A 23,469-nucleotide genomic window follows, 5' to 3' on the forward strand; every position below is an offset into this window, starting at 1 on the left:
AGTGTTAAATTATGTCCCCTTTCGTAATTGCTTGGTCATGTGCTCTCTTTTATGCCTCCAGCAGACTCCTATGATATATATGGTATTTGTTAAAACTATAAACGCACCTATGAAAATAAAAACGTACAGTGCTGGCTATGTTGTTCTCTGGCTAGGTGACGTGAATATGTCTTCTATCACAAGAGCTCTCTACATTGCGGAAAAGAGAATTGTCCTCTATTAATTGTAACTCTTAGCTCGTTTGACTGATATGATCCTTATTACCATTTCTGTGAGACTAGGAAAATTCTTATGATCTATAAGAAGATTGTAGCCAGCAATGTAGACATAGACTATATATTCTCTTTAGTTTCCCTTGAGAAAAAAACATGAACACTGACTCTGAATTTTCCTCGTTTTATGATATCATTTATTCAGACACTGCTGAAATTCGTACATCTCTCTTTATTCTTATGACAAGTCAATATTTTTAAAAGCCTTTTAAAAATAAAATATAGAAATTGATGGTGTCCCCTGGGGGCTGGCTATTTCCCTTCTTCAATCAACACTCTCCTTCACCCAAATGTGCATTATTTTTCAGCCCAAGAGGTTGCTTTTTTGGTTAACATTGGTGTTTGCACATTGATTTGTTTATTACTGTATCTGTACTTTTGCTCACCTGTCTCCAACCTCTACCAGATTTTGAGATATGCCAGGCCTTCCTACTGTACCTACCTCTCCAGAGCCCACTTGAAATTGGAGTCTCCCACCAAGACGTCCTAGTCTGTCCATCTCTCTGGCCTTCCTGGCGCTGAATTTCAGTGGCCCTGTCATCTGCCCCCTGCCATCGGGATGTGGCCTGGCACTGCCTGTGTGTTCATCTCATCTGCTCAGCTTCTGAAGCCGAGTAGCTGCCATCAGGCACCTGTTTGCTTCCCTTTAGTGATTGGTATGGTGCTAAATAAGTGAATGTATTGGATATAATCATTTTGGATAAATGTTTTCTTGTTTCTTTTTTTTTTAATCCTGTTGACATTTAGAAAATTTATTGCCCTCTTATTGAGAAAGCAAGTCCTAATACTCACGGAGAGTAAATATTAAATATAGACCCCCTCGTTTACGAAGTGCCTAGTCAATTTACAGAGTGCATTTATTCTCGGGGTTCAGATTGGCTTCAGCTGGAAATATCCATGTTCATATCACTGTCTTTAAGAATTGTCCTGTCTAAAGTAAAGAACAAAAATCTTTGCCTCTGAACAGCCTGTGTATCAGCAGAATTAGAAAAATAAGTCTTACCTAATATACAAAGACATGTACATATACATATAAAATTAATTTTTGAGTGAAAAGTTAATGTATCCTGAGACTGAAGTAAGTTTTAAAGTAAAGCAAGCGCTACTATGGACACGCTGACTGTGGAATTACCCGGAGAATAAATAGAATACAGAATTTCACAGAGCAAAAATCATGGTTTTCCAAAGAAAGAATAATATAATACTAGTGGGTGTGGCAGAAAAAAAAATCGCTTCATTATCTTGGGTTCTCTGAGAGCTAAACTCCCCTTTTTAGTCAACTAGTTTTGTATACACATAGTATGGTAAGATTTTTTTATGTAGTATGTTAACATTTACTCTGAACAGCCTTTAGCAAAAGCACATGAGACATGTTTATATACCAAGTACACTAAATCTGTCATGGCTCAGAGTTTTTTCAATTAGTTTCTTTTTTAATGAACTACCATTTTCTTACATCATTATTAATTTTTTGCCAGTAGAGAATTTCTCCTCTCAGATGTGGTCACTTCAGTGATCTCCCATCGCCAAAGCAACGATAGTCCTCCACCATAAGGTTCAAAATTTCTAAAATGTATGTACTCTTACCTATTAATGTGTATAGGTAAGCTCATGATACTTTGAAGTTAAAATCATTACCTGAAGTCCTTTTTGGGAAGGAACGGAGGCCTACAGTAAGCTGAAAATAAAGCCCTCAAATTCAAACCTAGCAGTGAAATTTACTTTCACATTATAGATAAGTATTTTTATTTTTGCAATGCATTATTTACCACACAACCCTGCACATATTGTTTAACCCCTTGAACCTGAATTTGCTCATCTGTTCAATGGGATAATTAATGCATATGAGATTTGTGAGAATGGCAATAATATAGAAAAGATCTAGCAGAGCAACTGGCATTCACCAGTCTCGAAATTACTTTTTTTGATACATAATATGAAAGTGTAAGTTTTGAATTCTAGTTCATGTTCTGTCATGTAAAAACCAATTAATGTTTAAGAATTATAGACATTTCAATGTATTTTATCCCTAGCAACTCCCCAATAGGAACCTGAACATCAAGGGAGATGCTAGAATTAAAATTCTACTCCATTGTAAATGTTAAATACTGGGCTATATCTAAAAGCCATATATAGTTTTTCTGGGAAAGTCCATTTTGAAAATTTTCTACCATTTTAAAAGTAAAAACATGTTAGCTATTTTAAAATGTCAGCAAGGAAAGTTTCCAGCCTGTTTTTGTTGTTGTTGTTGCTGTTGTTGTTGTGTGTGTGTGGATATTATTGAACAAAGACTATAGTGATTATAATTTACATATTCAAAAATTCATATGCTTTTAATTTACATTGGCCACTTAACATGAATCAACTTACAAAACACCCCATTCTTGTTTCCAAGGACTGTACATACGTGGTAGCATCTGGTATGAGAAGTAACCCTAGTTGGAGATAACAAAAATATCCTTGTTTCATTAATTCTTTTTCTTTTGGTTGTGTCTTTTCTCTGTGTAAACATGTCTGCACACTGAAGTACTTTCTAAATCTGAATGTCCTTGCTGGCCATATTGAAGAGTGTGCTTACTGTACTGTTTCATTAAACTGCTGTGTTATCGGGTAATTGTTTAAACATAATACCATAGCACTATCAAAAGAAAAGGTGAACTAATGGCATTTGCAAATGTCAGGGATTATCTTAACACTTTTATTATAGTTTATAAAAAAGTAGGTTCAGGGCATTTCATGGCAATTATTTCTACTGAAATTGGTTATTTAAATAAATTGCTAATTATCTGAAGATGACAGTATTGAAAATGCTACTAATGAGTTGTTTAATAAGTATAGCTTGTGGTGGCCACCTACAGGTTGAACATAGAAAGAACATATAGACTAATTATCCTAGACTTCACATATGAATGCCATATATTATTCACTCTAGGAACAAATTTTAAAACATTTATCTTTTCATGCCGTTGTTTGAATTTTGGTAGACATTGTTAGTTCCTAAGTTTTTCATAGACTATGGCTTTGTTGTAAATCAAAATTCACTTTGTTTCCATATTTATCGTTGTTCTATAATTCATGGATATAATTTTTCAGTTTAGGATATTTCCAGTATGAGTGAGGAAAATAGTTACAATTACATAATTACAAATAAATAAAGGTATAATAAGCTAGGACTCTGCTGGGCAGACGGGTTTATGGTCAGTCTAGTTACAGCAATTACTAATAGTTTTTCTAATTCCTAGCCAACAGTTAATATGTTACTAATCTTCTTGTTTTTAATCATACATGGAAACATTGTTAGTTATACAATTTAGTAACACCTCACCCTGTAACATAATTTATCATTAAAAATAAATAAATTAAAAATAGGGAAGAAGTTTAGCATTGTAGTTTAAAACTTGGGCTTGATAGTCAGCTGCACCTGTTCAAACACTGAGCCCACACTTTCTGAGTGATCTTGAGGATGAGATATTTACCTCCTCTGAGTCCTGTTTACATATTTATAAAATTGGGGACAAAAAGTAGCTTTAATAATGCCTTTGGAACAATATAGGCAAAAACACTTAGGAAAACACCTGGCAGTTATAAAGAACACAAAAGAGAACTCTTTCTATTGCACGTATTTAATGTTAACTTTTCATTCTAATTCACGTGATTCATACATGATGCTTTTCTAAATTAAATTAATCACCATAGGGCCTCCTTGGTGGCACAAGGGTTAAGTCTCAGTGCTATCAAGCTATCACCAGCCACTGCAGATGAGTTCAGTCCCAGGCCAGGGAGCTGACCCACATGGTGCAGCTAACCCACATGATGTTGCCCCCCACCACCAGCAGTATATTTCAGTCAGTCTGCCTGTTCTGCTCCCCACTCTGTCTCTGGTGAATCCTCTCTTCCCCCTCCCCCACTCCTCCTCCCACCCTACTACACCCCAGTTTTCTTGTGTGCATAAATTAAAAATAAAAAGATTCTTTAAAAATTAATAAAAATAAATCTATCACTGTATTGGTTATCCAAGCATGTAAAATTCCTCCTTAAACTACCATGAAAAAAAAATGCATGGTATCTTGAAATTTTGAATTGGCAGAAATTTAATCCAAAATTCACTATAACAAAGAAATAACTTCCTTTGAATCCTACCTGCTAAGACTCCAGCTAGACTCAAGGGATAGGGACTTCCCAATATAGCTGCTTCTGTTGCTGGATTATAACAAATTAATGACAAATAAAATAATAAAACCAAAAAGAAGACCATAGATGAGGACTTTCTTCATCCTTAACCTTTAAAGACAGCTATTGCAGCTGTTGAGATTTCTTTCAGCCATTTTATACATAGATACAAATTAAGAGAGAGAGAGATTGAAATTGAGATCGAAATCATCCCAATCACACTGTTAGGCATAGCCTACATTTGTAAATATTTTCCTTAAAATATTGGACACAAACCTGAATATGCTCCTGTGAAGGTTCAGAAGATAAAATCATTACACACCCTGTATATAAAAGTTTCATAGTCAAAAATAGAATAATGCTATTTCTTTAGTTTGAGGTTTAGAAACATAGAAAGTTATGTTTATTACATAAGTAAATCATAATTTTTTTCCCTAAGAGTGAAGAAGCAGTATAGATACATAGATAAAAGACTTGAATGTTGGTCTTCAATACCTGCGCCCCCTTCTCAAGATAACTATTAACAGTTTAATATTCAACATTTACATTAAATTTTAGTAAAATTGGGACCACTGTATATATTACTCTACTACTTGTGAGTAATACTTAACATTATATCATAGAGCTATTTCCAGATCATTTTGAAAAATTTCCTAGGATATAATGCATTGATGAAAGATAACTCCTGGTGACTATTTAGGTTGTTTTCACTGTTTTGCTGCAAATACACACATGTGTGGTGCACACACACAACAGTTCAAGGAACATATTTACATATGTAATTTTGTGCACATGTACAAATGGAATAGGTTCCTCCCGCTGGGGTTTTTGGATGAAAAGGCATATTCTTTTAAATAATGCAGTTGCATTATAAACCTAATAAAATTTATTCACACAAATATATGTATTTATAATCATGGACTTTTTTTTTGTAAATGAAATAACATGAATTACAAGAGGATCTTCAAATTTGGTATGTAAGAGGTTAATTAACTCCCCTGAAATATTAGTGTTTATCCCCACATAATTATAGTTAAATATTTCTTTTTCTGAGCAGTTTTCTCTGGCTTTGACAGTAATATGAGCACTACATACTTGTGAACCAGGCTTTGTGCCAGGGGCTTTCCATAAATTCTATCACTTAAGATATTGTTGCTAATTGTTGCAATACTAATATCGTTACTGGTATCCCTGTTTCACAGATAGGGAAATCATGAGGTTTTAAAGAGCCCAGACAACTAATTGATTGGACTTTATCATGTTCTCTTAACATTAGATTGATGATCATACTGATAGAGTTTTTCTTAGAGATAATATGAAGATGAATTTCTTCAAAATTGCTGCACTGACATTTCTCAGTAACAGCTACAAAGTGTGGACCTTCAGCATGTCCCCTTTAAAAAAAACTGACATCAAACGGTCATGTATTCAACCTGATCATGCCCTTCTTCACGTACTAAATAGATGACAGCCCCTACTGTTTAAACTTTTTTTTAATAGTTTATTTTTACATCATTTTGTGCCTTTTTCCATCTCAGTTGTAATTCCCATGGGCTTCTCATCACCAAATCACCTGTATGCCATCACCATAGTCCAGTGCATTTCCCCACCCCCCATTTTTTGATCCCATTTCCCCACTCCACCCCTGTAAAATGTCTCTGGTATATAGTTGTTCATTATTATTATTTCCCCTACCTGGTCGCTTATGTTCCTGCTATGAGTGAAACCATATGGGAATTTTCTTTTTCTTTCTGGCTTATTTCACTAAGCATGATCCCCTTCCAGCTCCATCCATGTTGCTGCAAAAGGCAGCATGGTTTTATCTTTTTGATTGCTGAGTAATATTCCATTTCAACATTTTAAGGGTTAAATGACACAATGCAGGTGAAGCCTAATCTCCGTCTGGCCTACAGAAATCACTTCACAGTGAGTGTACCAACTCCTTTTATTAATAGCAGATTAACAGGTTCAGACAGGAAAACTTTGTCTTTTTTTTTGGTGAATGGTATGATTTTCTGTTGTTCTAAGTAAATCCTAATACATGCTAGGGACCAAGGTATTAAATATAAATTGATAATGAACATATTGCATTATATTTGTTATCAAGCAAATAAACACAACAATAAATATATAAAGGTTAGGGGGAAAGTTTTGAAATACTCAACCAACATTAAAACATAATCATAGATGTTTTTTAGTTTTCCCAGTAAAAACAAAGCAGCAACAACAACATAAAACAATAGATTCCTTTTTTCCTATTTCTCCTGTTTAGATGTCTTGTCTCCTCATATAACCCTAATCCTCTGAGTACCTCAGTTTGTGGTTGAACTAATTTTTTTTTTAAAGATTTATTTATTTGTGCATACAGAACTGGGGTACAGGCCAGAGGCTCAGGGGCGGCAAGAGGCTTCACCAGAGACAGAGTGGGCAGATCGAGGAAGTACACTGCTGAGGGGAGCAGCGGGCGAGTCAGGAGAGGTCTGCCATGCCATGTGGTCACCTCCCGGGCAGGCGGGAATCGAACTCATGCGGAAGTGGCTAAAGCTTCTTAGTGCTGTGCTTTAACCCGCTGTGCCACCAGGGAGGGCCGGTTGAACTAATTTTAATCCATGTGTAAAGATGTATTTTTAAATAGTTGTGTGTTGCATATTTTTCAGTATATTAGGTTCATTAACATTTTAAACTTGTTTTAATGAGGTATACATTTTTGGGTGCTTGATTTATGTGTGTTTTATAAAAATCAATCTCTCAACCCCTCGATCCTCAAAATTTTGATTTGTTAATATTTTCTTCTGATGATGTTAAAACTACTGTTAATAATTAGTCCAAGTTCAATATGTAATAAATTTGTTATCCACTTAATTCATTTTATTTTAATTAATGTAAGCAAATTAAATCTACATTTTCTTTTGTATGCACAGTGAGAACAAGTGAGTATTATAACCCAATTTCTGTTTTATTACCAGCTAGAGCTATTAGGGAGTTTACTATGGACTTAGCTCTAGCAATTAATTGTGTAACAGTAGCTGTCCTAGGAGTCAAATGATTAGAATAAAAACAAACACGGAATTAAACTCAATTATTCAAACTTTCTGTTATCCAAAATTAGCATATGTTCCATACTATCTTGCCCATTAAAATTTCTTTCCTCTTCAAGGATTTAGTCATACAAAGAAAAACTCTGCCTCTTTTTTCATTAATAAAATGGGTTCTGAAATTGTCTTTAAAAATATTTCTGGGCCCTCCCTGGTGGCGCAGCGGGTTAATAAAGCACAGCACTCAAAAGCTAAAGCCACTTCCTCATGAGTTCGATTCCTGCCTGCCCCGGAGGTGACCACATGGCGTGGCAGACCTCTCCTGACCCGCCCGCTGCTCCCCTCAGCAGTGTACTTCGTCAATCTGCCTGTTCTGTTCCCCACTCTGTCTTTGGTGAAGCCTCTCACCACCCCTGAGCCTCTGGCCTGTACCCCAGTTCTGTATGCACAAATAAATAAATCTTAAAAAAAAAAAAAAGTACATTGATGTCTGAGTTTGAGATTTTTGTCCTCAGAGTTGGTTAATCTTACCAACATCATAACACTACTAAATGAAAGCTCTAAGAAAAGAAGAAGAGGAGATGTGTGATTCTTCCAGCAGATCAGAGGATAGAAAGTTCACATATCAGAAGATAAAAAGTTCGATCATCATGTAGGTATCATGCTTTCTCCAATTTGAAAGTTAGGTTTTATTGCATTACTAAACATACAGCAAAAACAGACTAAAAATCAATTGTCCTTGTAGGTAATACAGACTATAATAGAAACACTTGTGCAGTGTTTATTATGTGCTAAGCCTTTAAACATAAAAGCATTGAATCCTCAAAACAACTCTATAGAGTTATTATAATTTTCATTGTAGGTGCAGTAAGCTTGAGGTATTTTCTCAGTCTGTGAGTAGTGGAGGTAGGATCTAGTTCTGTTGTTTCTCTAATGTAACAAATCTGTCCTCCAATTGATGCTGGAATTCATATTAGTAGTATTTGTAAATGTATGCTGTTTAAATGAATATTCCTGATGGGACACCTAAGATCTGCGAGATTCCATCTACTGCCACCAGGCAATCCTGTCTAGCCCTTCCTTCCACCCTGCTGGGTAACAATCTACTGACAGAATCTCAGTGGGTTTTTGGATTTTATGTTATTTATTCATGTGCTGTCTTTTTTTTTTTTTTAATATCCCATGTATGAGTGGAATCGTACAGTATTTGTTTTGTCATTCTGATTTATTTCATTTAACATACTCCCCTCATGGTCAATACATACTTTGCAAAAGGCAAGTTTTCATCCTTTCTTTATAACTGCATTGTATCCCACTGTGTGCATCTGTATTACATCTTCTTTATCATATTGGTGGGTGCACTAAGAGGCACTGCAAGCAAAATTTACTTTATTAGAGATAAGGGGAGAATTTCTAGCTGGGTCCAGAAATGTGATTGTATAAGTAAAAGATGAAGAAAACCTGAGCCATTAGCAACAGTTGTTGTTAAGGATTTAGGGAGCTTGGTTGACAACCTTTGAAAAGCACTATCTTGATTTTAAACACTGTCCTTACAGAGTTCAAATCAGAGTGAGGTGAGACAACTGTGTTTGGGGTTGAGGATCGATCAGCTCAAGCAGTGAGTTCACATAGGTGGTTTCCAGACAGCCAGCAGCAGCATCACTTGGGGTTTATTAAAAGTAAAAAAAACTCTTGAGACCTATCTAGGACTTTCTAAATCATAAAGTCAGGGAACAGGACCCTTCAGTATGTTTTTTTGTTTTTGTTTTTGTTTTTTTAAAGATTTATTTATTTATTCGTATAGAACTGGGGTACAGGCCAGACATGCGGAGGGTGAGAGGAGTCACCAGAGACAGAGTGGGGAGCAGAACAGGCAGATCAACAAAGTACACTGCTGAGGGGAGCAGCGGGCAGGTCAGGAGAGGTCTGCCACACCATGTGGATCTCCTCCGGGGCAGGCGAGAATCGAACTCATGCGGAAGTGGCTTAAGTTTCTCAGTGCTGTGCTTTAACCCACTGCGCCACCAGGGAGGGCCAACCCTTCAGTATGTTTTTTAATACCTTCTAGACAATTGTGATGCATTTTTAAGTTTGAGAAACATTTGGCTGTGATATTACTGATGAGCACAGTAAAGAGAATTCAGTGCATACCGGATAAACTATAGTGGATTAAAGGTCCTGTAGATGATTAACTGAAAGACACCTTGAATATATTTTAGAGCGGTCTTCATGAAAGAAGAATTTAATTTTTTCAGTGTCTCTTTAGAAAGTAGAAAATCAGGGCCTCCCTGATGGCACAAAGGTGCAAATCTCAGCACTGTGAAGCTATCCACAGCCACCCTAGCATGATTTTTATCCTCAGCCAGGGAGGTGACCCACATGGCACAACAGACTTCTCCTGACCCACCCGCTGCTCCCCTCAGCAGTGTATTTCAGTCATCTGCCTGTTCTGCTCCCCACTCTGGCTCTGGTAAATCCTCTCAACCCCCTTTTTGCCCTCACAACTCTGGCCTACACCCCAGCTCTTGTATGTGCAAATACAATTTAAGAAAGAAGGTAAATGATCAGTAAGAATAAATATTAAGGATGGACATTTCATTCATTCATCATAAGAAGACTCCTAAATCATTAAGAATTCCTATGTGTCCAATGAGCTGTGAGTGCTTTAAAGTTGGAGAACTTGAATCAGTACCTAGATTATACACAATGGAGATTTTAAAATGTGAGCTCAAGAATGAGGGCAACAAGGAGGGAGGAATTTTGTGTCATTTCAATAGCTCTCCAAATGCCTTTTAGCAATTAGATTCTGCAATTGCATTTTCAAATTATATGCTAGGACAGGATCAATTACATATCAGAAGTTATAGTTCAGTCTACTCTACCAGCTTGTCCACTCAGGCCACTTTAGTACAATTTGGATCTCCTGCCAGCAATGTTGGAACTCAAAGGCACAGTTCATTTTTGTTTGTTCAAACCTGCAGCTTGTTCCAAAATGTGGGGAGCAGGATGTCTAGATTTTCATTGGTACATTCCAGTTGAAACAGAATTACTTGGTGGAGCTGAATATCCCTTAGGTTCACTCCTCTAGAAGAGGGCTTAATTGAAGTTGAGTGATATCTGTTCATTCATTTAATCTTACAGGATTTCATTTTCTCAATGTAAGCCTTCTCGGTTTCCCTAATGATGGTGTTTACGTTCACGTTCCTCGAACCTCTCAGACGGCTACTTCCTCTGTTGTCCTTAATCTAAAATGATGAATTATTGTAACAGTGACAAAGCCTTTTAAAATTTTAACTCCACAATTGTTGACTCCAGAAATTTTTATGCATTTTTAGTAGCTGTGTGTACAATTCTCTGTGGAATTAATGTATGCATTTTCTTAACACCAGACATTTTATTTCTTTCTTAAACCAATATTTTTTTCCACTTTCGTCATTTTAAAGATAGAAGTTAATGTTTATAATTTAGAAAAATCCTTTTATTCACCGTGGGTTTCCTTCCAGAAATTTGTCACAGTGGATAGTTTATTTTTAAAACTACTTCCCATAAAAATACTGAAGGAAGGTAGATTATGTTTCATATTATGGCACTTGAGTTATAAGAAAATCAATCAAATGAAATTTATATGGAAATTAAAAAACTGAATTTAGTACTACCCAGAAGCAGAAAGATCTGTTTCTTCATGTTTGGGTCACACTTCCTGAGAAAGCATAATCGCTCTTAATTTTTAAAAAGGTATCTATATTACTTTGAAAGAGTTTCATGTTCATTAGGTAGATTAGGAACGTTTTGGAAAAGGGAGAAAAACATGAAAAAGAAAATGTCTTATTGACCTAATTGAACATCTTCAAATGCCACTGAGAGTTTGCTGATGTTTTTTAACACCTGTGTAATAATGTTGCCCTTTAAATGTAACTGGTTAGATTTTCAAAGCTGCGTTCTGGGATTTTGCCATTTGATGTCCATTAATATCCATTGGGATATGTGGCCAAATCCCTATGTACCACTTTGAAATTTTACCCCTTAGTGTTAATGATAGTCTTCTAACAGTGCAGTTAGAAATAAATTATTTATCTGCTTAGCTTAAATTTCCTTTACTCTCTAGGGCCACTAAGTAATAAAAAAAAAAAAAGAATCTCAGTATTTCTTTATTACTTCAAAGCAATATGTCTGTAAAGAAGTCACTGGTATAGTACACACTGAATCTGTCCATGACACTATGCTAAGTTAGCAACATGTCTATCTGAAAGGTTTAAGTTTCCAATTTCCTTTAATATTTTATCTTTTAACATTTTTGACTTATGTTTCTTGGTAATATCACCAAAGATGTGTATAAAAAGGTGTATGTATGCTGTGTATTTTCCTATCCACTATGTTAGTCTTCTTTATGGTGTAACATAGAGAATAAGAAGTCACCTATAAGTATTTTGAAATAGAAATAGAGCTCTGTCATTAATAGTATCTAGAGGAAGCTTTATTTTTTAAGTGTGGGAGCAACAGTTAACCATTTCCCGAAATATTTTGGTATCGAGTGCAAAGCCACTATTTAGACATTAAGTTTGATTCCATAGGGAATAAATATGAATAAGATAAAAAGAAAGCCACTCATTTTAGGACACCTCCTGCCTGTAAGTGGTGAAATAAATGTGTATTTATAATACTGATGAAGACATAAGTGGCGGTAGAGGTGATAAAGTTCTCACCATAAGAGGCTGGTTTTGCCCGTTGCTTGCTTGTAAAGTCATGGATTCAGACAGTGTTAAAAATTTTTGTACTAAAACTATTTTTAGTTTAGAAATGTGCTTTTAAAGACCATTGATTTATGAATGTATGCCAGACATACTATAACTATGATGCTATTATGAAAGCATTAATTTACTCCAGGTGGTGTTAACCCTTGAGAGTTGAATGCAGCACTAGTACAATATAGTCATCTTAAAAATGATCCCATTATCTGGGCATACATGCAGGCTTCACTGTAATTAGGGAATAGTATGTTGGCAATCTCTAGCCAAATAAAGTTTAGAAAATTAAACCCATTGTCTCTAATTACTAAATTCTAGTAAATACTCTTTAACTTGATTAGAACTTTTTTAATGTGTGAAAAATTAGGTTGGCTTGCTATGTTTCACCAAATTATGGGAAACACATGTAAAAAGCAATATGGAATCTGTAAGTTCATCAGCACCTTGCTTGTTTTTATAGGATCTCGATTCACACCAGCTGCTTTGTACTTAACAGAAACACAACAGAGCTGTATGTCTATTTATGTAATGTATGTGATTGTTTTTCTTTTTCAAAAATCTGCTGTTCCTTATTCTTTTTAAAACAGATGCTTCAGTGTTTCATACAATCTTCGTACAGTATTACTGTGTATCAAATTGTAATATACATGATGTTATGCAAGAATTCCATAACATGCTGCACCCACTTCCATAACAAGCCTTGCAATAATAGCATCAAAGGACTTAAAATAAATTCATGTTCATTACTTTGAAACACAACACAGTTTATATGTCATGTATGTTGACATCTTAAACAAAGATACAAAACCATGAATTTTGTCTAGCAGAGCACAGCTGTCACATAATAGTGTCTGTAAAACAGTATGCTCAAGGTGGTCAACATGCTAACCGATGGCCATTCTCATTTTCTGTAGGCACAGCTATCAGACCGATCGCTTTGAGAGCCGTCACTGCAATTGCTCGTGCTTTGCCTGGATTTCCCATTTTGGCCACCGGTGGAATTGACTCAGCAGAAAGTGGACTTCAGTTTCTCCATAGTGGTGCTTCGGTCCTCCAGGTAGTACTTGCATTTGCTTATCTCTTCAAAAATTCTGACAAATACAATTTGTTATGTAATAATAATTATATTCTTGTAAAACTCTTGAGAAAGAGGTGGTGTGGAGTCAAAATGACAGCATTCATTAAGTTCCTATTTTCAGTAAAGCTTAGATCTGAGCTTCATTTCTTGTCCCATATAGTGCTCATAAAACCTCTGTCTTTCTTAATGCATTCTCTCACGTATCTGTTTCTGAAATATTGAGATCAGGTCCTCTCTAATATAGGGGTTAAATTTCAGTGCTATCACACTATCACTGCTGTGGCCTGAGTTCAATCCCCAGTCAGGGAAGAGGCATATAGATTAGTTGTATATATAAGTCAATCTCTCTGTTCTGTTCCCCACTCTGTCTCTGGTGAATCCTTTCACCCCCACCTCTCACCTCTGGCCTACACCCCAGTTCTTCTATGCATAAATAAATAAACCTTAAGAAAAATTGACATCAGCTAGCAAAATAAACAGTGAAATATTGGAGAAAAGCCAAATATTGTAGAAAATCTGGGTAAATGTAAAATATTAATTGAAAAAATAAGATGAAATCAAAGGTCAATCGAAGATCAAAAAGTTATCAAGAATTATCAAAAATTATCAAGTTTGACTCTGAATTTTCTGGTTGCCAAATTTCCTGGCTATTACTGGATTCATAGCTTTCAAAAGTATAAAAATTAATTGGCTGTTCAGCTTCTTGTAGTACAAAGTTGAAAATTCTATTGTCTTCATAATGGCATGCTTTTAGATGGAGTACACTATACTCTTAATAGCACCCTTACATTAAAATTTCCTAAGTTTTTATTTCATGTATGCTTGCATTTTATGTTACTCAACTTGGACCCAGTACAGTGCCTTGGCATATTATAACCTGAGCATTTCCCCAAGCAGCCAATAATGAGGATTTGGATACCCAGACTTGACAGAAAATTTTTCAGTAAAAAGCATGTGTTCCCTGTGTCCTCAGAACTTACATGTTTAGACTATAGTTTATGCCTTAGTAAGGATTCAAAGAGAAAAAATGCAAACACAGGAAAATAAATTAACACTGTGAATTCTGAGTAGAGATATGTACTCAGTATATAGATCACAGTGTATTACTATATGCAGACTTCATAAAAACGTGTGGTGAAATAATCAAACTGCAGTTTCTCCTTATGTGCATTAATTTGAAAAACAGTCACTCAAACTGCATGAAAAATATTTAAGCCTATTCTATTCTATACGTGAATGAAAACTGAAACTTTATGAGCCAGTGGGGAAGTTCTGTGAAAAGAACTTCTCCATTTCTTTTTTATGGGTCATGTGATTTCTCCCTCAAAAACATCTATAGTTCTCTACTTTCTCTTCCCAAGACCTACCCCTTGTTTCTCCCTCCTCTGAACTTCTGTCTAGAATATTCCATCTTGACACAGGGACTCATTCCATGTGTTAGTCCTTCTGACATCTCCATGAAATACTTCACTAGCTTCATGATCCATTGACACAAGATTTTCAAAAGAGAATATCTATTTGACTCACTTTATCTTGTCATGTCAAGCCGAATCATAAAACATCAGTTCCCTGAGGTTTTGAGTTGTGACTTTTTTCCCCCAAGACTGTGAAAAGGGGAAGATCTGATGTGTTATCTAAAGCTGTTGTCAAAAGACTACTCCTTCCATTATGGCTGGAAATGTCCCAGAGACCTTGCAGCTATGTAGATCGTTGGCTCCCAAATGATTTTGTTAAAAACGTGAAGTTCCACAAACAGGCATCACAAGTAGAAAATTGCAGGTAATGTCTCAATTCCACCATTAACTTGAGTCAGATTTTTATTCAGCCAGAAAATAGTTCTAAATCAATTTTAGCTACAGAATGAACTAAAATTAGCATTAAGATATACTTCAGACAGTCATGAGTCAGAGAAACCTTGAATTTAAAATCTTGGCATACTGTCTAGTTGGGGTGGAGAATGTTTCACATTCACTTCTCCCTTCCAAGGTAACTGAATTTCACCATGTTCCATTCCTTAGAACTACCTCAGTCTCACCTTTCATTTTCTGTGTGTCTGAGATGTTGGATACTGTTGGAGAAATCCAAGTAACTCTGACAATTGTGTTTAATCTTGACTCACTGTGTTTAATGGAAGCTGGGCCTTGGGTGTTTTTAAAATCTGCCTTTAGATTCCCTCCAGCAGTTAGTACATAGTTTTTCCTAACCCTCCATGCTCTAAGCACCGCCATTATCACACTCCCATTTCTCTGATGCGATTGTTCACTGGCTCATATTGTCCAATTCAATCCTCTTCTCTAGTTACACATTTCCCTTAAGGACCTCATCCACTTCTATCACCAGATGGAATACCATCAAATTTACCTCATATTGTTGATACACAGAAGTGTGTACTGCAAAAATGCATTTTTTACAAGACATTGATCACACAAATAAAATGTTTTTAAATATCACAGTGGTAGTGTGATATAAAAAGTTATTTTATTTTTGTTCTCTTGATATAGCACCCAGCACAGGCATAAACTATGTAGCTAGATAAGTTCATTACTGAGAAGAATCCTAATTTTAATTCCATTTTAAATGAGTTCAATAACCATGACCTTTTATATCTTTGAAAATTAAACCATACAATATTAGGACAAGTTATGGTATTTCAAAAATGAAGCTAAAATTTCCTTTAAGTTAGGAAAGTAAAACAATGTGCCTTCATGTTAATCCATATGCATCCCAGAGAGACATTCATTCACTCATTCATTCATTATTTAGTGGGAACCTACTTCTTGGCATAACACTGTTCTAGGAATTTGTAATAATCCTGCAGACAAAAAAAAATCATTACTTTGTAGGGTTTACATTCCAGTAAAGGGATACATACTAAATAGGAAATGTAAATATGCTATCTGGTTTGTAAGATGGTAAGTGCTATAATAAAACCAGGTAACTCTAAGTGAAAAGGTAACATTTATATAAAAAAATTAAAGGTGGTGAGTGGGGATAATTCTTAATGAAGGAAAACAGGTTCATTTCATTTGCTTAAATTTTTACTGTTTAAGAGTGTAATTGAAATGTAAAAAGCATAAAATGATTTTAAAATGAAAATGCCTTTTAGGATTTTGGGTTCCATTGTAATAGGTACTTTTTCTCTTTGAATTCATCCTTTTTAGCAAAGTAAGTTTATTTCTATTATCTTATTGTAGAACTTGTTTTGAAGAGGATGTTAATATTCAATCAGTGGTAAAATGTCCAGTAGCCTTACCTTAAAAATGCTTCAGTGAAAGTCAAGTATAAAAAACAAGAAATAAGCCAGACAGCAATTTGAGTATTCTAGATCGTTTCCTTAGTATGACTTTGAAGTGAAAATGACTGTTACAACAGAACCAGATGTGACACTGGGCCAAGAAATAAATTTCAAAACCAGTCTGTGGGTCTTTGTTCTTGGAGAGCTCTCTTATAACTTGCCAGTCAACTCAACTTACTTTTATTTAAGTGAACCCTAGTGTCTTTGAAATCTGATTTGTCATCTTATTCTTAGACTTTCATTGACTAGATTATGCGCATTAGAGTTACAAGAAAAAATAAATGAAAATTATTAATTGCAGATTCTGATGCTTATAAAAACCTTAATAAAATATATCCTCACACTCTTTATAAATTCTTAAAATATTTTAAGGGGAGATATTCTGAAGAAGTTTGTTTCTGGTGTCTGTTAATTATTCATTAATATACTCTGGTTTCTCTTCAGACTGTATACCTCTTACCAGTTCGTTATACATGAAGAGGATAGTAAATAAGTAAGTTCCCTCTAAAACAATTTGAAGAGAGGACTTTAAAAAAATTAACAACTGATTTCTTTTAACTTTCAGTTGTTAGTGTCAAACCTTGTCTTTCCATTGAGACCTATATCCCCTTCTTCACAGTCAAGTCTACAATTTTGTTAATAATAAACTATTTAAGAATTTCTAGCAACTAAAAACCTGGAGACAGTTGCTTTCAGTGATAGATTTTATACAAAATGTGATTTTTCCCCTATTGTATATAGTGACTCTAAGTACTATGCTACCTTGATTTCTTTTTTAGCCACATGACTATATATCACTACAATTTAATTTAATGATACTGCCATTACAATTCAATTACTTGATGATTTTTATATAGAAAATCAGAAATTACAGGAAGTCATCAATTCAGTCATATATAGTCATGATCTGTGCCTTTGTTGAGATCATATGGGTGTGTATTTTTATCCATTCCTTTTTGTATTGTTTTCTCATTGAATAAAAACAAACAAACAAACCCTGACACACAACAGAAAAAGGAAGCGTGGTGGGCATTTGTTGTGAGATCATGTAATGTAACAGTCAAACACTAGTCTTATAAAACCAAATCAGGGCCTCCCTGGTGGTGCAGGGGTTAAATCTCAGCACTATCAAGCTAGTGCCAGTCATTGTGGCATGAGTTGCATCCTGGGCCAGGGACCTAACCCACATGGCCCAGGAGACATCTCCTGTCTCACCTACTGTTCCCCTCAGCAGTGTAGTTCAGTGGATCCACCTGTTCTGTTCCCTACTCTGTCTCTGGTGGATCCTCTCATCCATATACTTCTGGTCTACACCCCAGTTCTTGTGTGCATAAATCAATAAAAATAAATCTTTTTTAAAAAAAGAAAACCAAATGAATTCTAAACAATAATCAAAGATGCTCTAGTTGAGCTAGTTCAAGCTGATTTTCACTGTGATCAGGATGTGTGTTATTTCATTAAAGATAGAGAAAGAGGGCCCTCCCTGGCGGCACAGTGGATTAGAGCGCAGCACTGTGAGAAACTAGCCATAACCCCTTCAGCACAAGTTTGATCCCCAGCCAGGAAGCTGACCCACATAGTGCAGCAGACCTCCCCTGTCTTGCTGGCTGCTCCGCTCAGCAGTGTATTTCATCAGTCTGCCTGTTCTGCTCCCCACTCTGTTTCTGGTGAATCCTCTCTCTGCCTCTGCACCTCTGGCCTGTACCCCAGATCTGTATGCATAAATAAATAAATCTTAAAAAAATAATAAAGAGAAATAATTGACACTATGTGAAACACTGTCTCCACACGAGCACAGATGCTTTATTAGAATCTTCTTGGTGATAATGTAAAGACTCCAGTCAATGAAGGTCTTTAGGTAATAAAAAGTTGTACATTTTCAGTTTTCATTGATTAAGTGGAAAATGTTTATTCAATGATTTCTTATTTCTTTTCATTTAAAGTGATGTAAAAATCAGACTATGATGTTTGAAAAAAGAATAGTCAGTACCATTCAAATTTATTTTAAGTGATCTCAGATCTGTTTTATATAACTAAATTAAAATAAACATATTTTTCTTTCCACATATAGTTCTTTATTTCTTAACCTAAATGTGTGATTCATTTATAGTTCTAACAATACGCACGAATGTGTATATGTCTACATATATACATATATGTGTGTGTGTGTATACATATATATATACATACACATATATACATATATACACACACATATATAAACTCTATCTTAGGATAATAAATAAAAAAAGTTCTGTTATCTATTCAATGAAATTCTAATTGTTGTGTCAATTATTACATTATTTTAAATTACTGTAATGGAAAAGGTTTTAATTTTTGAAAAAACATTTTGATCTCAATGAACAATGTTGTTTATAAGCAAGTAGAGGATTAAATGGAAACCTGCTAGACCTTCAAGTGATTATATACTTTCCACCTGATAGAAAGATTAGCACCTGATTCAAAGGAAATTAATTGAAATTAAATCTAATCTCCTTGAAAGACAATTTTAGGATAGGAAAGAAAGCAATACCATCATGTGATAACTATTCTGTTGGAAAATAGCCATTACATGGCTAAGGTGTCTGTAGATATAATACTTGAAATTTCTAAACTGGCATAATAAACTTCCTTGGCTAACTTTTTTTTCTAGGAATGTCAAAAATAGCCAATTTTTAAAAAATTAAATTTATATATATATATATAGTACATTTTCAGGCAATGTTTGCTCTTTGTCCCCCTGGAATAGTTCCCATAGAATTTCCTCCCTCTGTTCACCCCGTGCACCATTACCACAGTCCCCTGCACTGCTCCCTCCCTGCAGGATGTCTCTGGTTTGTAATTGTTTGCTTTTGGTTTGTTTTGTTGGGTTTGTATTGCCACTATTATTTCCCTGATGTCTTATGTGGTTCCCTGTATTCCTCCTATAAGTGAGGCCATCTAATATTATTCTTTTCCACCTGACTTATTTCACTGAGCATAATTTCTCCTAGCTCCATCCATGTTGCTGTGAATGGCATTAGTTTATTTTTTCTGACTGCTGAAAAGTGTTACCACATCTCCTTGATACAGTTATCTATTTTTGGGTATTTGGGTTGTTTCAAGGTTTTATCTATTATAAAGAGTGCTGCAGTAAACACTAGGTACAGGTATTCTTTTGAATCAGTGTTTTTGTGTCCTTTGGTAGATCCCTAGGAGTGGAATTTTTTAACCTCTGACCTGATATCATCTGTTCCTTTTTGCACAGTATGCAGAGATACGGTTAACTACTAGCTTCGCTTCTTTATCAAAGGATCTTTATATGCCTCACCAAAGATTTTAGCTACTATTTGCCCATTTATCCTCCAGGTTTTAATAAAAAAGAACCCAATTACTTAGATACTTTTATTTCATGTTTTTAAGTGTTTTTTCTTTGTTGTTTTTTCTCTGAATCTTTCTAATGTATCAGTAGCCCTTGAAATGAGTTGTGATTACATGTAATTGGTTTTTAATAATCATGCCATAATTTGTCCATATGATTGTTTAAAGTAGACACTTTGAGAGGTAATTTATTTTGAATACCATCAGTAACTACTCTTCATACTTTAAGAATAGATTTGATTTTCTGTAAACAAACCTAAAGAGAGCCAAGCCGAGTGAACGAAGCTGTTGTTGAACAGTTGAGATAAACAAAACCATTTCACTTTATCTCTAAGTTCATAACTGACTTGAATAAATGGTTTAAGAAGAATTACAAAATTATTCTGAGCAGTCTCAACATCCACCAAGGTAAAAGGTTATATTCATTTGAAAAGGTCATACTTATTTGGATGTATGTAATTGATACTTGTTTTTAAATCCATCTCAATGTTTTATCGTATTAAAACTTAATGATAATACATTAAAGTTCAGAATCTAGACTGCATAGAGACTTAGAAAGCTCAAGGCCATTGCAAATATAAACAATATTAATGACCTGATGAATAATAACTGTTATTTCTCAAAAATATTTCCATTTATCAATTCATTTGACTTGTACAAAGATATTGTTTTTATTAATTATCACTTATTTAACCCATTTTACAGATTTGAAAATGTGTAATTCACTTGTTTATTTCATCATTTGGCTATGAAGTATGGCAAGATACCATGTTTCCTAATTGCTAGTTGCTAATTTCCCAATTGTTCCATCTTTGTCTCTGAATCTCCTGTCATCCCTGTTATTGTGCTCAAGAAATATGCCAGCAAACACAAGAGAATGTCATCGTAACGAATATGGCTACTTGCACTGTCCTTAGCTTATTTAATTGGTGATTCATTCTCTGTTCTGAAATTACACCTGTGCATAGCTTACCTCAATCTTATACTTTGACAGATGAACTGCTTGCTCTTTATTAAATAATTTACGCTTGACTTCTTTAGTTTCCAAAAATTACCTGAAATATGATCATTTTTCTTCTTGTTGAGTAAGGGAAATCCTGACTGGCTCCTCCAGGTCTCCTAAGTTCTGCTTGGGGGAAGCAAAAAGTCCAGTTGATCATAATCCTAAGGAACATGAAACAGAGGAAGAGTAAGTTGCAGGGTAGGTTAAGGTGAAGCAGCAGATACATACATGATGTATATGATATTAGATAAAGCTGATTATTGATTGAAAGAATGTTCCTTTCTTTGGTGTCAGAACTTAATTATATGTCTGATATTAAGACAATGGCAAAGAATATTTTTATGGACAACCCATAAAGGGATTTACTTGATAATACATCATAAAATAGCCAGATATTAATATAGATTCCAAGAAAAAAGTCAACATGATTTTGCTTGCATCTGAAATAGGTCTAGAGAAAGAAAAATGCTGTCCCTGGTGAACTCACTTTGGACAACATCTTCATCACCTGGAGTGTGCCCAGGTGCAGTTCTAGCCAAGGACACAAAGTGTTCTCAGACAGCTGAGAATACTCTCAGGGATTTTCCACACTGGGTATGTTCAGAGAGAAATGGTAAGAAGATAATTGAGTTTAGACTTAAAGGAGTGGGGAAAAAGTAAGACATGCAGAGATCTGGGAGAACATACTTTCCCTGGCACAAGTAAGGGCGGGAACATAATATGAGGCTCTAGGTCACAAGGATGACAGTGGTCTGGTCAATCTGTGTTGGGACTGGGAAGGATGGTAGGAGGTGTAGGGGCAGTCAGTCACAGGCAGAGGTAGGTCTTATGGGAGAATTTCAGTCCATGATAAAGACCTTACATGGTATTTTATGCACAATGGAGAGTGCATGAGGAGTAACAAGGTCTGCATTTTCTTCTTTTTAAAAAAAAGATTTATTTATTTATGCATACAAAACGGGTACAGGCCAGAGGTGCAGGGGCAGTGAGAGGATTCACCAGAGACAGAGTGGGGAGCAGAACAGACAGATCAATAAAGTAACTACTGAGGAGAGCAGCCGGCAGGTCAGGAGAGGTCTGCTGTGCAATGTGGTCATCCCCAAGGCTGGGGATCGAACTTGCACTAAAGTGGTTGTAGCTGGCTTGCAGTGCTGTGTCCTAACTGTATGTGGCACCAGGGAGGGCCCAAGGTCTGCACTTTCACAGAGTCTCGGCACACCCTTCACACTCTCCTCTGATCTGGGAGCCACTGTCCAGTGGGCCCTTTCCATTCCATACTTGCAAACATATCCATCTCTCTCTTCTGTCCTCCATGGCTTCTGTCACCTTTCTCCTTGGCCTGTGACAATCTCCCAGGTCTTTGCCTAGCTGCCTTGCAAATGTTTTTTGCCTATTCCCAAAGCTATGGCCCACAAAATGTGCCAAATCAATCCATCACTTCTAGAGAAAATGTATTTCCAAGTGCATCTTCTGTTAATGGCAGAACATTATCATCAACTTTCTAAACTAAGGAAGACACTATTAAATAATTAATCCAAAAATCAGACTAACCTAAATTCCTTTATCAGAATTGTTCAGTTTTATCTTCTGCTTAATATATGTGAATTTACCCCCCAAGGGTTTAGATCAGAATAGATTGTTTATTCTATTCTGATATTTTCATTTACATGAAAATACAAATCAGAAGAAGACATTTCACTGTTGACTCCCTATGAGTTTCCAATGATGACATTCAGTTTTGCACCCCACTATTTTGCACTGTGTATGCTGTCCCAATTATTTATTACTTTCCTTAATTACATTTTTGAAATGACAATGAATTATTATCTTATTATAGTAATGATGTTCCTGGGTAATGACCACTCCTTTTTTAAATGACTTTTCTCTGCCTTATGATGGTACACTTATTCCACTAAGTACAAACCATATTTAGTAATTTTTCCAGGCTATTTAGTGATTGGTTGCCTTGATGTGTGTGTGTATGTATGCATCTTTACCTTTTAGGACAGAAGAATTTCTTGTCAATTATAACAAATTAAGCCTTAGCATCTTTTATCCTCTTAAGACGTACACATGTGTGTGTGTGTGTGTACAAGAGTTCATGATCGGTCTCATGTTCGGTCATTACCCCCACACTGTAGTCCTGATATGCTTGAGTCTGTGAGGTTAGCTTTGTCTGAATGGGACAGTAGTTAATTTAGATGCTGTGCATTGTGACTTTTCTCTAGTTTGTCTTTTTTCTATTGTGATACTCTTGATTTCCTTCCTTGTGCATTTCTTATAGCGTACACTAGAAAAGATCTCATTTCTAGCCATCTTCAAAGATAAGAAAATATGAAGACTTATTTATTTACTTTCTGATCTTAATCTAGGATGTGACTGAGGATTAGGTAGAACAGCAAAGAAGACACAGACAGTAGCTGCCCTACAGAATGCCTACGGCTGCGAACTAAAAATATAGCTGAGCTCCAAGAATTGCTTAATAAAAACTAGGGGTGTCTCCTCTTAGTG

The 23,469-nt window shown here is 35.4% G+C and overlaps 1 protein-coding gene across 1 annotated transcript in view; it reads left to right on the forward strand.

Annotated features, from left to right (window-relative positions):
- The window catches only part of DPYD (dihydropyrimidine dehydrogenase), a 728,688-nt gene that overhangs the window by 573,679 nt on the left and 131,540 nt on the right, over positions 1–23,469 (forward strand). Inside the window, exon 19 of the mRNA XM_004689753.2 lies at positions 13,137–13,279. Coding sequence (XP_004689810.2) covers positions 13,137–13,279 — 143 coding nt within the window. The remainder of the gene's footprint in view (positions 1–13,136; positions 13,280–23,469) is intronic.

This window comes from Condylura cristata, unplaced genomic scaffold, assembly GCF_000260355.1.
Source record: "Condylura cristata isolate star-nosed mole 26May11 unplaced genomic scaffold, ConCri1.0 scaffold00026, whole genome shotgun sequence".
Classification (NCBI taxonomy): Eukaryota; Metazoa; Chordata; class Mammalia; order Eulipotyphla; family Talpidae; genus Condylura; species Condylura cristata.